Here is a 12,671-nt window from a genome sequence, read left to right as displayed (position 1 = left end):
TTAAGGGCTTTAGCTGATCGGGTGTTTGCAAGCTGGAACGCAAGCAATAACAATTTAGGGTTTTTCGGGATTAGGGTTCCAAAAGACCAAGACGGCGCCGAGTATTGTTTCTGCTAGTGTGGGCGCGTCTGAGATCGGATCGACAAACGGTTTGCGTTGATAGATTCGTCTCGTCAAGAGATTCAATTTGATATGTGGCTCGTCGTCTGGTTCCTCAGGGTTTGAGAGATAGATCGATTTTAAGTTGCGCCTGATTTAGGGTTTATGTGTGACGGATTTTAGTTTAGGTTTTGTTTCAGGGTTTTGGAGTCTATCGTGCTGATAACGTGTTGTAAATAGAGTGTTTAGAGACTGAATATTTCTGTGTTATTATTAATGATCAAGAGGTTCCTGTATATAAGGATTACAAGATGAAGATAAATGGAAAGTATCCAAAACCTAAACTCATTAGGATTAGGAAAACTACTAATACATAATAATGGAAAGATTACCTCTACTAGGAAAAAGAAAGAGTTTCCTTTTCTCCAAGCTTTGTGGCCACCTTTCTCTCTCCTGAAGTCGGCTCTCTTCTCTTGTCTCTAGGCTTCGGCCATCTCTCCATCTTCTAGGTATTGGGTCGGTCTCGGTCCGAGCCTGGTTAATGACAATCCACTCCATGATCTATAACATTTACGTCCTTCTTTTTTATCTTTTTGTTCATGTTTCCCCATCTAAAGGTTGATACCAGTTACGAAATAGTCGCTCCCTTATCTCCTTGAATACCCTCTGCACCGTCGGGTATCACAAGATCAATCTTCGGTTCATCATTCCGGTTCATAACACCATGATTCCTGTTAGCCGGTAAACTTGGCAGCTTAGAGACTCCATCCATATAGTTTTGCATCATATCCATTTGTGGGGCCAAGGGAGACGGCAAAAGCTGAGAGGTCGAAACGCAAGAAGGCAACATACCTAACCCAAGGGTTTGCATGCTAGGATCTTGAGACATTGACGAACCGGATTGATTCTTTGTACTGGATTTGCTTATGCATTCAGGTGGTGGAACGTGCTCATGTATCCCGTCGTATGTAGCCACCACTAACTTCACATTGTCTACGCTTTTCTCTACAAGTTTCTTCACCTCACACCCAGTGTATGTGCATCTGTAGTCACTCCTGCGATTACCAGTTACACCAAAATAAATATATAATATTTTGCCAAAATGCCTGAGTAATTTTGAAGTGAAAGAAATATATAACCTTGGATTTGCATTTCCGGTGACAACTTTTTGACCATATTTTCTCCAGCGAAAACCATCGTCAGGATAGTCTTCTACGCTTTCAACCTGAATTATGACACTTTGGGTCTTGTTTTTTGGTCTTGTGACTCCAATAATGTTTGATACCATATTTTCCCTGCGAGAAATTATGTAATTCAGGTTAATTTTATTATTAAACATATCAATATGAATTTAATTAAGATATAAAGTATTATTATTGTATATATATATTGATTACTCAGTGTTGACTTGGGACTTTCTCTTTCGGGTTGGAGGTTCTACAACAACGTTGTGATCTTCGACTTTGTCTTCCTCTTGGTTGTATTCTCTCTCCTTGTCATTATCTTTGCTACCACTTTCAAGAGAGATGGGGTTCATAACATCAGCTTCAACAACAACCAGTGCCGTGCTCAGGGTTTTCGGGGCCTAAGGCAATATCTATTAACGTAATTTTATTTCAAATTTTCATATAAAATGTCATCTTATTAACCTATTGAAAATATGTATTTGTTAAAAATATAATTGTTATAGAATATATAATATATTGGAAATATATAAATATATAATATTATTATTCGATATTAAAAACTATTAATGAAAGTGATAAAAAAATTGTATAATTATAAATCAATTCGGAAAATATAATAATGTAAATAAGTTAAGAAATATATATTTGGTGAAATCTATATGAACAACCATAACCAAGAAAACAAAAACAAAACCAAACAAAAACAAAAATTAGGATAATGAATAAGTTCATAATGCATAAAACAAGTAAAATCTGAAAGGGAAACATTTTACTCTAAACAGATTTGTACAAATTATTATCAATATAATGTAAGTAATTGACCAAATTATGAAGTTAAATGCACTCTGCTTTGATTAGTAAACCAAGTAAAAATTAAAAATGGGGCCCTAAAATTCCTGATGCTACATGGGGGCCTAAGGCAGCCGCCTCTTTTGTTATATGTAAAGCACGGCTCTGGCAACAACTTCAGAATCAAAAGAACGGACTAAAGGAGCATCAATGGGATCAGCATTAGATTCATGAGATGTGATATAAACAGAATTTTCCGTTGGAATATCATCAGAGCCTGTTTTACATGTAAAAAACAACAATATTAATATTCAGAAAATCTAAACTGAAGCAAACTCGAGACACTAGAAACTCTATTACCTCCTTGAGGAGGCAGATGAACGTCGATAGGCTGATGAGGAAGATTGTTGTTGGATATAATCATCATTGCATGGACGTCACCAGAACTTTCCACCGTCTCAGGAGGCGCGTCATTAGGGAGTGGACACGGAGGGATAATCTGGAAACATAAATTACACAAAGGCAAAAAACAGTTAGGTTTATCATATATTAATATTATTTTTGGAGACAATAATATATATCACGTGTAAGAGATCAATCTTTAACTAATTAAAGACATTGTTACTTAGCTGTGAAGAAGAGTTAGACAGCATATTTGGAGATTGCAAAAATGGAGAGAGACTGAATCCTGGAGAAATTACGAGGATAGGAGAAGGAACAAGAATCGGGTTACTGAAAAGATTAGCAGTGGACTGACCCTCCCTAGCTCGAGCGGTGGAATATCAAATCCTAGTTTTGCAGCCATTCTGTCGCGGAGACCACCAGATCTTTGTTCAGACTAAGGATCAGGCGATATGTTGGTTTGGGGGAAGGTCTCGCTGATCGAATTTAGACCATTATCGTTTTGATCCAGCATTGCTAATGCGTCTCTTATTCTAGGACTGGTCAGCGGAGAAAAATCATCCATAAAGTTTCCATCACAATCACTCATTTTTGTTGGGGAGAAAACCTTGAAATATCAACAAAAACCACACAAAAACAAAAAGATCGTTGAAAACAGAATAACTATATAGAATACAAGCAATATAATGTAAAGCAGTAAAGGTGATATAATTTGGGAGATTTTAAATAATAAGCATAGTAATGAATAATTTATTTTATAGATGTAAAGGAAAAACCCGTTTTCTTCAAAGGAAACTAGGTAATGTGTGTGTTGCATAGAAGGGAGGTGGTCTTCTTATAGTAAAACTCAACCATTTCATTTTGGTAACAATTTTATGTGGTCAAACTTTCGTAATCCAAATTTCAGCTATTCCTAAAGAAGTTTTAATTACCTTTTACTTCTTTTTTGGTTTTTATGAAAAAGGGTGTATACTTTAGTCTGGTTTTATATATAAAAAAAAACAGAAGCTAATGATATTATTCAAAATTGTGATTTTCTTTTCCCGTATTGTATTTATTCCAAAAAATATAGTTTGTGGTTAAAAATAATTAAGTTCAGCCAATTATTTGTAACTGATTATTTTAAGATTATAACGATGTTTATAATATTTTAGGCATGGTTTTATTTGAGTTTATACTATCAACGTCTTGAAACAAAAATGTCCATCTAGAAACCCACTTGACACCCTAATATCTTGGTAAATGTTATTTTGTTGTCTAGTAGGGATGATTGTGACGTCTGCTTTGATAATATGGAAAGCTTTGATGTGTGCCACTGGAAGTGAATCCCTTGTTGTGGTCGTTCTCTCGGAAATCATGGAACCTGGGTTTAAGTGGGTAATTGAAATCATTGAAATGTCTCACATTTGTAGCATCTTTGATCGCTCACTTGTAATCTATTTTGAGGTTCAGCATCATTCTGTTTACTCATAGTGAATATGATACCTAGTAGGGGGATATTTTGAGGTTCAGCATCATTTTGTTTTGCTTACTTTTGCATGAACCTTTCACCTCATTTGTATTTTGGTTCATGCTTCTCTTGTCAGGGTCGTGATATTCCAATGGTCCCTCGTGTCATTAAGGTAGCTTTTTGTCTAGATCTCCTCATTATCATCTCCCGGTGCTTAGATTATAGCACCTAGATGATTCTGATTCTTTGGGGTTCATTACATTACAGGTTCACAAAAGGGAAAATACTGGAGAAATCGATATTTTGACCAAAGGTTCTGGTTTTATTGATTTGAACGAGTGTGAGTTGTTTATCATATTGTTATCATTCAAAGCCCATTCACATTTTCATTTCTATTGTTTACGGGTGACAATAACCTTGACGATGATAGAATTCTCTATGCTAAAGGTCAGCTTTGGCTTCATCGACATCATATAATGGGTCGTGCTGTCGGGTAATTAATTTACTTTAACCACATATTTGTATAGTGTTTAAACCAAAATCTGTAGTTACTCACTCATAGATAGTTTTATATTTTATTCTGCTTCAGCTTATTGCCTTATGTTGGATGGGTGACTATAATCATGACAGAAAAGCCTATCATCAAGGTTAATACATTCTCTGTTCTCACTCTATGATCCAATCCATGATGAATACTCTATAACTAGGTGATAACCCGCGCCCTGCGTGGAGGGCGAGGAGATTATTAAAGTATTAGAACTTTTAATATGTAGACATAATAAAAGTTAAAGGCATAGTAAGAAAAATATATGAAAGAAAGTACGGATTATAGCGAGGAATTTTAGTATGTAAATATAAATTTATATGGGTTGGCCATTAAAATTAAATTGTATATTTGTTTGCATGCGGGTAAATTATAAATATAATATTAAATGAAACATAAGCAATAGTCTAGTAAAATATAAAAGGAACAATGAATAAAAAACAAAAGAAAATTAAAAATAGAGACAAAATAACTGCTGTCAATAATGCATTCAGAAGTCTTCGTTTGCAATCCTATTATGAGCAATAGCAAAGAGATCATCTAGAGAATTTAAAAATATTATTTAACAAAATATGTGAATGCATGTATTACCTCAATCTTAAAGCATCAATTTCTGGAACACCAATAGGGTCGAAGACAATTTTGAAAATCTCATCAATGTTAGTAACCCTCTTAAGTCGGCATTATTATGAAATATGAAAAATATTAGCAAAATATACATATAATATCAGCTCCTATTAATCTATTGTATATACAATAAATACAATAGATTACCTTGTCTCCAATTAATTTGCCAACACTGTAAAACACATAATACTATGTCTGCATCTATAGAATTCCATAAATCATTGAAAACATGAGCAAGTGCACCATAAGCGACACACTTAATGACGACGTTACTGTAAAAGAAAAAAAGAAGGGTTCAAACCATGTGATACTATACAAATGTATATCTTTCTTTTTACAGATGTTGAATACTTACGGGATGTGTAGTACAAAAAAAATGGATTTTGTGGTCGATGATACCATTATTTCCGTTCGTAGGTTCCATCATATATTCTTCAAGAAATCCTACTCCTATCACTTGACCATAAATATCTAATGGATAGGCAAAAAGATTTACACATATTTAGATACTGCATATTATCAATATGAACACATTAATCGATTATTTCGCTGTTATCAATTTTCATTTAATTATATAGAAGAGAAAACATACCAATAGGAAATTTAGGATGATGTAAGCCATAACAAAGTCCGCTTATATAGATTTTTATATTTACGATTTTTATATTTACCGGAATATATGACATTTTAAAAAAAAAAGATAGATCTTTGCATTGCAGATAACCGGACCTGAAATAAGCTTATAGTCCACGTTATATATATTTAGCAAAATCCACGTTATATATATAGCTTATAGTCCACGTTATATATAACCGGACCGAAAATTTATGATTATGATTATGATTCTAACATAATAATAAACTACTTCAATATATGGTCCCATTTCATGTGTGATTAAGTAAAATGACCCATGCAATTTTATTGAAGTGGGGTAGGTGAGGAAGATCACTTATTCGTACATGGTCACCGAGATCTTCATATATTCGTACATAATATTTTTTAATCGATGCATGGATTTTATTTCCCTGAAAAATCAAAACAAATTATAGCATCAGCTGAAACAAATAATAGTAGTTCAGAAAAAAAAATACACAGACTAACAACAACTAACTTTTGCATCTAAAGAAAACCATTTCGATGATCTATCCACCCGTAGCTGAGCATGACTTCCAAAATCTAATGACTTTCGCCTTAATCTTACATTTAGTACTAATAATCCCTAACTTTTAGTCTATATTTTTTAAAATTGGAAAGTTTTACAATTAAGAAAGAAACAAATATAAAAGAATCTTGACTCTAATATTTGACCAAATAACCAAACGATTTGATAGATGTCGAATTTATTTTGTTGCCTTTTACAAAAGATATAATATTCTGCCCGTCATAAATTCCCTTTTTTTTCCAAATCGGATTGTAATCATATAGTATAATGTATATGACCAATGGCATTTGGTCGTAATTATTCTAGTTCACCGAGGGATTTTTTAAAAAGTTAGTGAGAGCATGCATGAGGTGATGACACATGGGAAATGACACTCATGTAATAAACACATGAGATCAAGGTTTATTTCTATGAATGTTCCTCCTTTAATAAGTAAGGGATATTTTTTTCATCTTCTCTTGTTCCTCTTAAGGTATATTCTTATAGGTGCATTGGGTTAACTCGTTATATCGTCCAAAGATTGATTAGTCTTTTTGGAAAGGAATGGACTCTGCATGCAAGACGTTTGGTTTATCATCCTCTGGTCTTTGTTGTTTCAATGAAAAAAAATAACATAAAATAAAAGACGTCATTGTGTGGTCTAGACCAATTTAAAATAGTACAATCAGGGTGCTAAGTTTTAATCATGGAGATTACCTTAAAATCGAGTTTGGCTTCTTATGAAAAGGCTTGTTGGAAAAAAAAAAACTAAAACTAAATCGAAGCTCGACAATCTGAAACAGAACCATATTTTTATGAATTATGATGTCTGAGAACCTTAGATGACCAAATATAGGCATGTACAATTTGTAACTGAATTTGAAATCAGAAATAAATCCAAACTGAAAACCATATTTGTATTTGATATGAAAACATATCAGAATAGATTATGTATGATAGATTATTAACCAAATTGAAATGATTCAAAAAATATTATCTAAAATGTAACAAATCGGAAATAGTATTGACAAAATCATATTCAAACATATATAAAACTCAAATATACCATAAGATGCCTGAAAACTCAAATAACTTGATCCGAACCAAAAAACCCAGACTACAAATTGATTATGAGTTTTATTCATTCAACCAGAATAAATAAAAATTTGTAAACAGAAAACCCAAAATAGTAATGAAACAAATTGCACAAAGGGGTTAATCTGAATAATTATAATTTCAGGGGTTGGTATTAACTAATTAAATCAGTATTAGGTAATTAGTTAATTTATTACTGAATCCAAAATCTGAATTATACTCGAACTGAAAACCATAAATCTATTTGATCAAATCTGAAAATATAATAATAGACTATGTCCTAGATTACTAACCAAACCGAAATGAATTTGGATTCAAAATAATATTTATACTGAGTTATAAAATGTCCCAAATCCAAAACGATATTAACCAAACCATACTTAAAATATAGAAAACTCAAAAATGTATCATAAAAAGCTGAACCCGAAAACTCAAATAGTTCGATCCATACCCAAACTCCCAAAACTAAACAAATTGATTCTAAGACTTATCTTTCAAACCGAATAAATCAAAATCTGTAAACATAAAAACAAAAAATAGTAAGAAACAAGTTGCACAAATGGGATAATCTGAATAAATATGATTTTATGGGTAGGTATTAACCAACTAAAATCAATATTAGTTAATTTGTAATTGAATCTGAATTCTGAATTAAACTCAAACTGAAAACCATATTTCTATCTGATTCAATCTGAAAAATATATCAAAATAGAATATCTCCTAGATTAATTTACCAAACCGGAATGAACTTGGATTCAAAATAATCTTTATATTGAATTGTAAAATGTACCAAATCCAAAATGGTATTAACCAAATCATACCTAAACATATATAAAACGTATAGGAGGTTGAACCTGAAAAATCAAACAATTCGATCCGAACCCAGATGACCATAGCTAACCAAACTGATTCCAAGATTTATCCAATCAAAGTGAATAAATCAAAATTTTGTAAACAGAGAACCCAATAATACTAATGAAACAAACTGCACAAAATGGGTTAATCTGAACAAATATAATTTCAGGGGTAGATATTGACTAATTAAGCTAATATCAGGCACCTATGTGAGAATAAAATTTCCTTTAACTTCTCTCCTTTATGAATCAAACAACAGTTGACAATTGAAACAATTACACATCAAAAGCCCTTCTCTCTCGCATCAAACCTCTCCTCACCAATCCTCTACAATCACATTCACCGATCAATTCTAAGCTCAAAAAACAAGTGAACGACAACGTTAACGTCCTCAAAACCCAGCAAAACTGGTCTAAACTTGATGAAGAACTCCGCCTCGTCGACAGGGCCGGCTTAACATTGTTAGGGGCCATAGGGCAAAAATAATTTTTTTACCTTCTAAAATTTATATTCAGATAATGTTTAAAATATTTTTAAAATTTAATAGTAATATTTTGTATATTTTATGATGAAAATAAAATTATATGCATATCAAATATTTTTGGGCTCTTTTCAATTTTATTTATTATATTTGTAAATTTTTTATATAAAAATATAGACTTTTTTGAAAAATTGGACTCCTTAACTATTAATATACCGGGGACACATGGCCAGGTCGCACCACTTGTCCTCCTCCTCAGCCGGCCCTGCTCGTAGACATGTCTCCCTTCGTCTTCGACCGAATCCAAGACGTCGAAACCGGGGTCAAGCTCTTCGATTGGCTATGGAATCAGAGAAAAGACGAGTTCTTTTCAAATGAGTTCGCTTGTTCTTCCTTCCTAAAGCTCTTAGCGAGACACAGAATCATCGACGAGATGTTCAAATGTTACTCATGAAGTGTTAAGCCACGTTCTTCACGCGTATGCTGAATGAGGGGCTTTGGATAAATCCGTGGAGGTTTATAATTCTGTAGTTGAATCGTAAAGTTATGTGCCTGATGTGATTGCTTGCAACTCGTTGCTGGGTTTGTTTGTGAAAGACTTGGAGATGCACGGAAGGTGTATGACGAAATGCGTGAGAGAGACTTGTATACCGCTTAAAAGGGTGTATGCCGACTTCGGAAACTTTTGGGAGAATGATTAATGGGTTTTGTAAGAAAGGGGATTTCGAGGGGGAGTGATCGGCTTATAAGGGAAGCGAAAGAAATGGGCTTGATAGTTGGTGTAAGGTTTTTGAACAATACTATGGATGCTTAGTATAGGTATGATTTGAAGGTTGAAGTAGTTGAGAGTATACAATGGATTATTGCTAATGGTTGCAAGCCTGATATAGCAACATATCAGGAAAACTGGAAGTTGCTGTTGGGGTTTTGGATGAAGCAGGAAAGAAAGGTTGCTTCTAAGTTGCTTCTGCAGATGGCTGAGAAAGGTTGCAAACCAGATACAGTTACTTATGGAATTTTTTATCCATGGTCTTGTTGCTTCAGGTCATATGAATGATGAAGTTAGGATGAAATGTAAAATGATAGTTAGAGGAGTTTCACCAGGATGCTGCCATCTACAATATGTTGATGAGTGGATTGTGTGAAGGTTGTATCTACGGATATGTAAAGCAACAAGATATGGATACCGCCATGAAGATTTTCAGAGACATGAGTAAGAGACTGTTTACGTGGTGAGTTACTCATCCCTTGTTAATGGATTTTCTTGCCAAGGGGATTTCAAGAGAGCTGAAGAGACTTTCAGGGAGATGCAATCTTGTGGTCATGTGCCTAACGTTGTAACCTACACCACACTCATAAGAAGTTTTGCTAAAGGTGGTAGTACCCTTGGTAATATAGCGGAAGTAACGTTAGTAACCGATAATGCGAAGGTAACGTTGAATTCTGAGAATGCCCGTTAACTAAGCCTTCTTAAAGTCTGTTGAATTCTCAAAGAATGCCCAGAAGCTAAGGATCAAGAGTTGTTTAAAACAAAGCTCTAAGTTTTTATAAATCAATAATCAAAAAGTTTATCTCTCACAAACCTAAGAGATCACATTATATAGTTATTAGAATTCCTAAAACCGACAGAATAAAGGAAACCAAATCATTCTTGGAAAAGGAATGCAAAGCTTAACTAAAAAGGCAATAAGGAAATAAGAAAACCAAAACCTAAAGGGAATACGATGTACGCTACATCAGGTCCCCTCCCATACGAGCGATTCGTCCACGAATCCAGAAAGGATGTGATCATCAGGTTCGTATTTGAAAAGGTGCTTAACGTTGAAGACGTCGGCTGTATGGACGTGGGGAGGTAAAGCTAGGCGATAGGCGTTCGCATTAATTCTTTCGACAACCTCCACTGGACCAATTTTCCGAGCTTTCAACTTGTTGTACTGACCAACAGGAAACCGTTCTTTAGTTAACACAGCCCACACTTGGTCACCCACTTGAAAATTCACTTCGCGGCGATGCTTATCTGCGGCTCTTTTATACTTAATAGTAGTGCCCTGAAGATTATCTTGGGCGCGAGCGTGCACCACCGCAAGCTCGTCAATAAGATCCACCACCCGGCCATGAAACTCGCCTGGTTGAGGCAATGTCGACAAAGCCAAAGGCCCGTGAGGGACGATCCCATAGATGACTTTAAAAGGACTGAAGCCCAGTGACCTGTTGTGTGCATGGTTGTGGGCAAACTCCGCTTGACAAAGTAAAGAATCCCAAGACCTGAGGTTATCACCCACCAGACACCGCAAAATGTTACCCAAAGAGCGATTGACAACTTCAGTTTGACCATCAGTTTGAGGATGGTACGCAGAGCTCATATCCAAACCTTTTTTAAAAAACTTCCAAAGCGACCTCCAAAAATGACTAATGAACCGCGAATCGCGATCAGAAACTATGGAATGCGGCAGACCATGCAACCTATAGACTTCGCGAAAGAACAATAGAGCAACTTGAACCGCATCCGTCGTCTTTCGACACAAAATGAAGTGAACCATCTTGGAGAAACGATCAACGAAGACAAAGATTGAATCGTTCCCACGTTGAGTCCGCCGCAAACCAAGAACAAAGTCCATGCTGATGTCGCTCCACGGATGCGTCGGTACAGCCGACGTCTTCAACGTTAAGCACCTTTTCAAATACGAACCTGATGATCACATCCTTTCTGGATTCGTGGACGAATCGCTCGTATGGGAGGGGACCTGATGTAGCGTACATCGTATTCCCCTTAGGTTTTGGTTTTCTTATTTCCTTATTGCCTTTTTAGTTAAGCTTTGCATTCCTTTTCCAAGAATGATTTGGTTTCCTTTATTCTGTCGGTTTTAGGAATTCTAATATTGGCAGAGGTAAGTACAAACCAGCATTGGAGGCATGTCCCTTTCCGCGCTGACAAGTCGTAAAACGTGACACAAATCTTTCCACGTCGCGTCTCAATGTCGGCCAAAAATAGGAATCGGTAACAAGCTTCAGAGTTCGATCTCGACCAACATGTCCCTCGTTATGCAATTCCTGGATAATCTGTAACCGTAAACTGCACGTCGGGACGCAGACGCGATTGTCTTTGAAGATGAACCCATCCACAAAAGAGAAATCTGATCGAACCCCATGAGTCAGATCCATCCAGACCGATGAGAAGTACGGGTCCGTTGAGTACAAATCCGCAAATCACTCGAACCCTCAAACGGAAACGCGTAACGTGGAGACCAAGGCGTGACGTCGGCTTAAGGCATCAGAAACTTTATTAAGTTACCAGATTGGTGCTTGATAACAAACGTAAATTGCTGCAAATAAGCAGTCCACAAAGCATGGCGATAAGAAATTTTATCCTGTGACCCTAAATACTTTAAGGCCACATGATCCGTGAATAAGATAAACTCTTTATGCGCCAGATAGTGTCGCCAATGCTTGATGGCTTGAACAATTGCATAGAATTTGACGTCGTAGTGTCCGCGAGCTCCCACCACCTTTTCGCTGTAAAACGCCACAAGTCGTCCATGCTGACTGAGTAGTGCTCCGATGCCTAATTTTGATGCATCGCAGTGTAGTTCAAAAGGAGAATCAAAATCGGGCAGCACTAAAATAGGAGCTGTAGTAAGCTTAACTTTAATGGTGGAGAATGCCATCGACGCCTCCGCGGTCCAAGTAAATGACTCGCCCTTCATACAATCTATGATTGAGGCCATTATAGCACTGAAATTGTGTATAAAACGCCGATAAAAAGACGCGAGGCCATGGAAGCTTCGGACTTCGGAAATCGTGGTCGGTGTAGGCCATGATGCGACGGCTTCTACCTTCTGCGGATCCAACCTTAAGCCCGTAGATGACACGACATAACCCAAAAACAAGACTTCAGATGCTCCAAACTCACACTTGTGTTTAGCAATGTATAACTGCTCTTTGCGCAGAGCCAGTAGTACATCACGCAAGTGACCCAGATGTGCGTCAAGTGTGGTGCTGAA

General features: G+C 35.8%; 3 protein-coding genes and 1 pseudogene across 3 annotated transcripts in view; 2 read left to right on the top strand and 2 right to left on the bottom strand.

Annotated features, from left to right (window-relative positions):
* Positions 1-727: 727 nt before the first annotated feature.
* LOC106331192 (probable WRKY transcription factor 10) lies at positions 728-2,880 on the bottom strand. Its single transcript, XM_013769514.1, has 6 exons — positions 2,833-2,880; positions 2,436-2,574; positions 2,237-2,352; positions 1,497-1,684; positions 1,239-1,394; positions 728-1,154 (listed from the first exon to the last, which is right to left on the bottom strand). The coding sequence occupies exons 1-6, from the start codon at positions 2,878-2,880 to the stop codon at positions 728-730; spliced, it is 1,074 nt and encodes a 357-aa protein (XP_013624968.1).
* Positions 2,881-3,743: 863 nt separating this feature from the next.
* On the top strand, positions 3,744-6,784 carry LOC106334099 (annotated as a pseudogene).
* A 1,690-nt stretch (positions 6,785-8,474) lies between these two features.
* On the top strand, positions 8,475-9,328 carry LOC106331191 (pentatricopeptide repeat-containing protein At1g52620; the record flags this gene model as incomplete). The annotated part of the gene is given in 4 exon segments (XM_013769513.1): positions 8,475-8,636; positions 8,930-9,105; positions 9,107-9,261; positions 9,264-9,328. Coding segments are annotated over 4 exon segments (558 nt in total), but the record flags the coding sequence as incomplete, so codon positions are not given.
* A 1,078-nt stretch (positions 9,329-10,406) lies between these two features.
* Positions 10,407-12,671, bottom strand: part of LOC106331189 — a 4,461-nt gene continuing 2,196 nt past the window's right edge. Inside the window, exons 2-3 of the mRNA XM_013769512.1 lie at positions 12,055-12,666; positions 10,407-11,343 (exon numbers count right to left, since the gene is read on the bottom strand). Coding sequence (XP_013624966.1) covers positions 10,407-11,343; positions 12,055-12,666 — 1,549 coding nt within the window. The remainder of the gene's footprint in view (positions 11,344-12,054; positions 12,667-12,671) is intronic.

This window comes from Brassica oleracea, chromosome C3 (genome assembly GCF_000695525.1).
Source record: "Brassica oleracea var. oleracea cultivar TO1000 chromosome C3, BOL, whole genome shotgun sequence".
NCBI classification, from domain to species: domain Eukaryota; kingdom Viridiplantae; phylum Streptophyta; class Magnoliopsida; order Brassicales; family Brassicaceae; genus Brassica; species Brassica oleracea.
Note: the sequence above shows the minus strand (reverse complement) of the source record. Positions and strands in the feature narration are given on the sequence as shown.

Excerpts from the sequence above, each read along its gene's own strand:
- LOC106331192 (XM_013769514.1), bottom strand. The coding sequence starts at position 2,880 with ATGGCTGCAAAACTAGGATTTGATATTCCACCGCTCGAGCTAGGGAGG. Across the intron at positions 2,353-2,435 it reads TCATCTGCCTCCTCAAGGAG|GCTCTGATGATATTCCAACG; the intron begins GTAATAGAGTTT and ends CATGTAAAACAG. Across the intron at positions 1,685-2,236 it reads CTGAAGTTGTTGCCAGAGCC|GCCCCGAAAACCCTGAGCAC; the intron begins GTGCTTTACATA and ends ATATTGCCTTAG.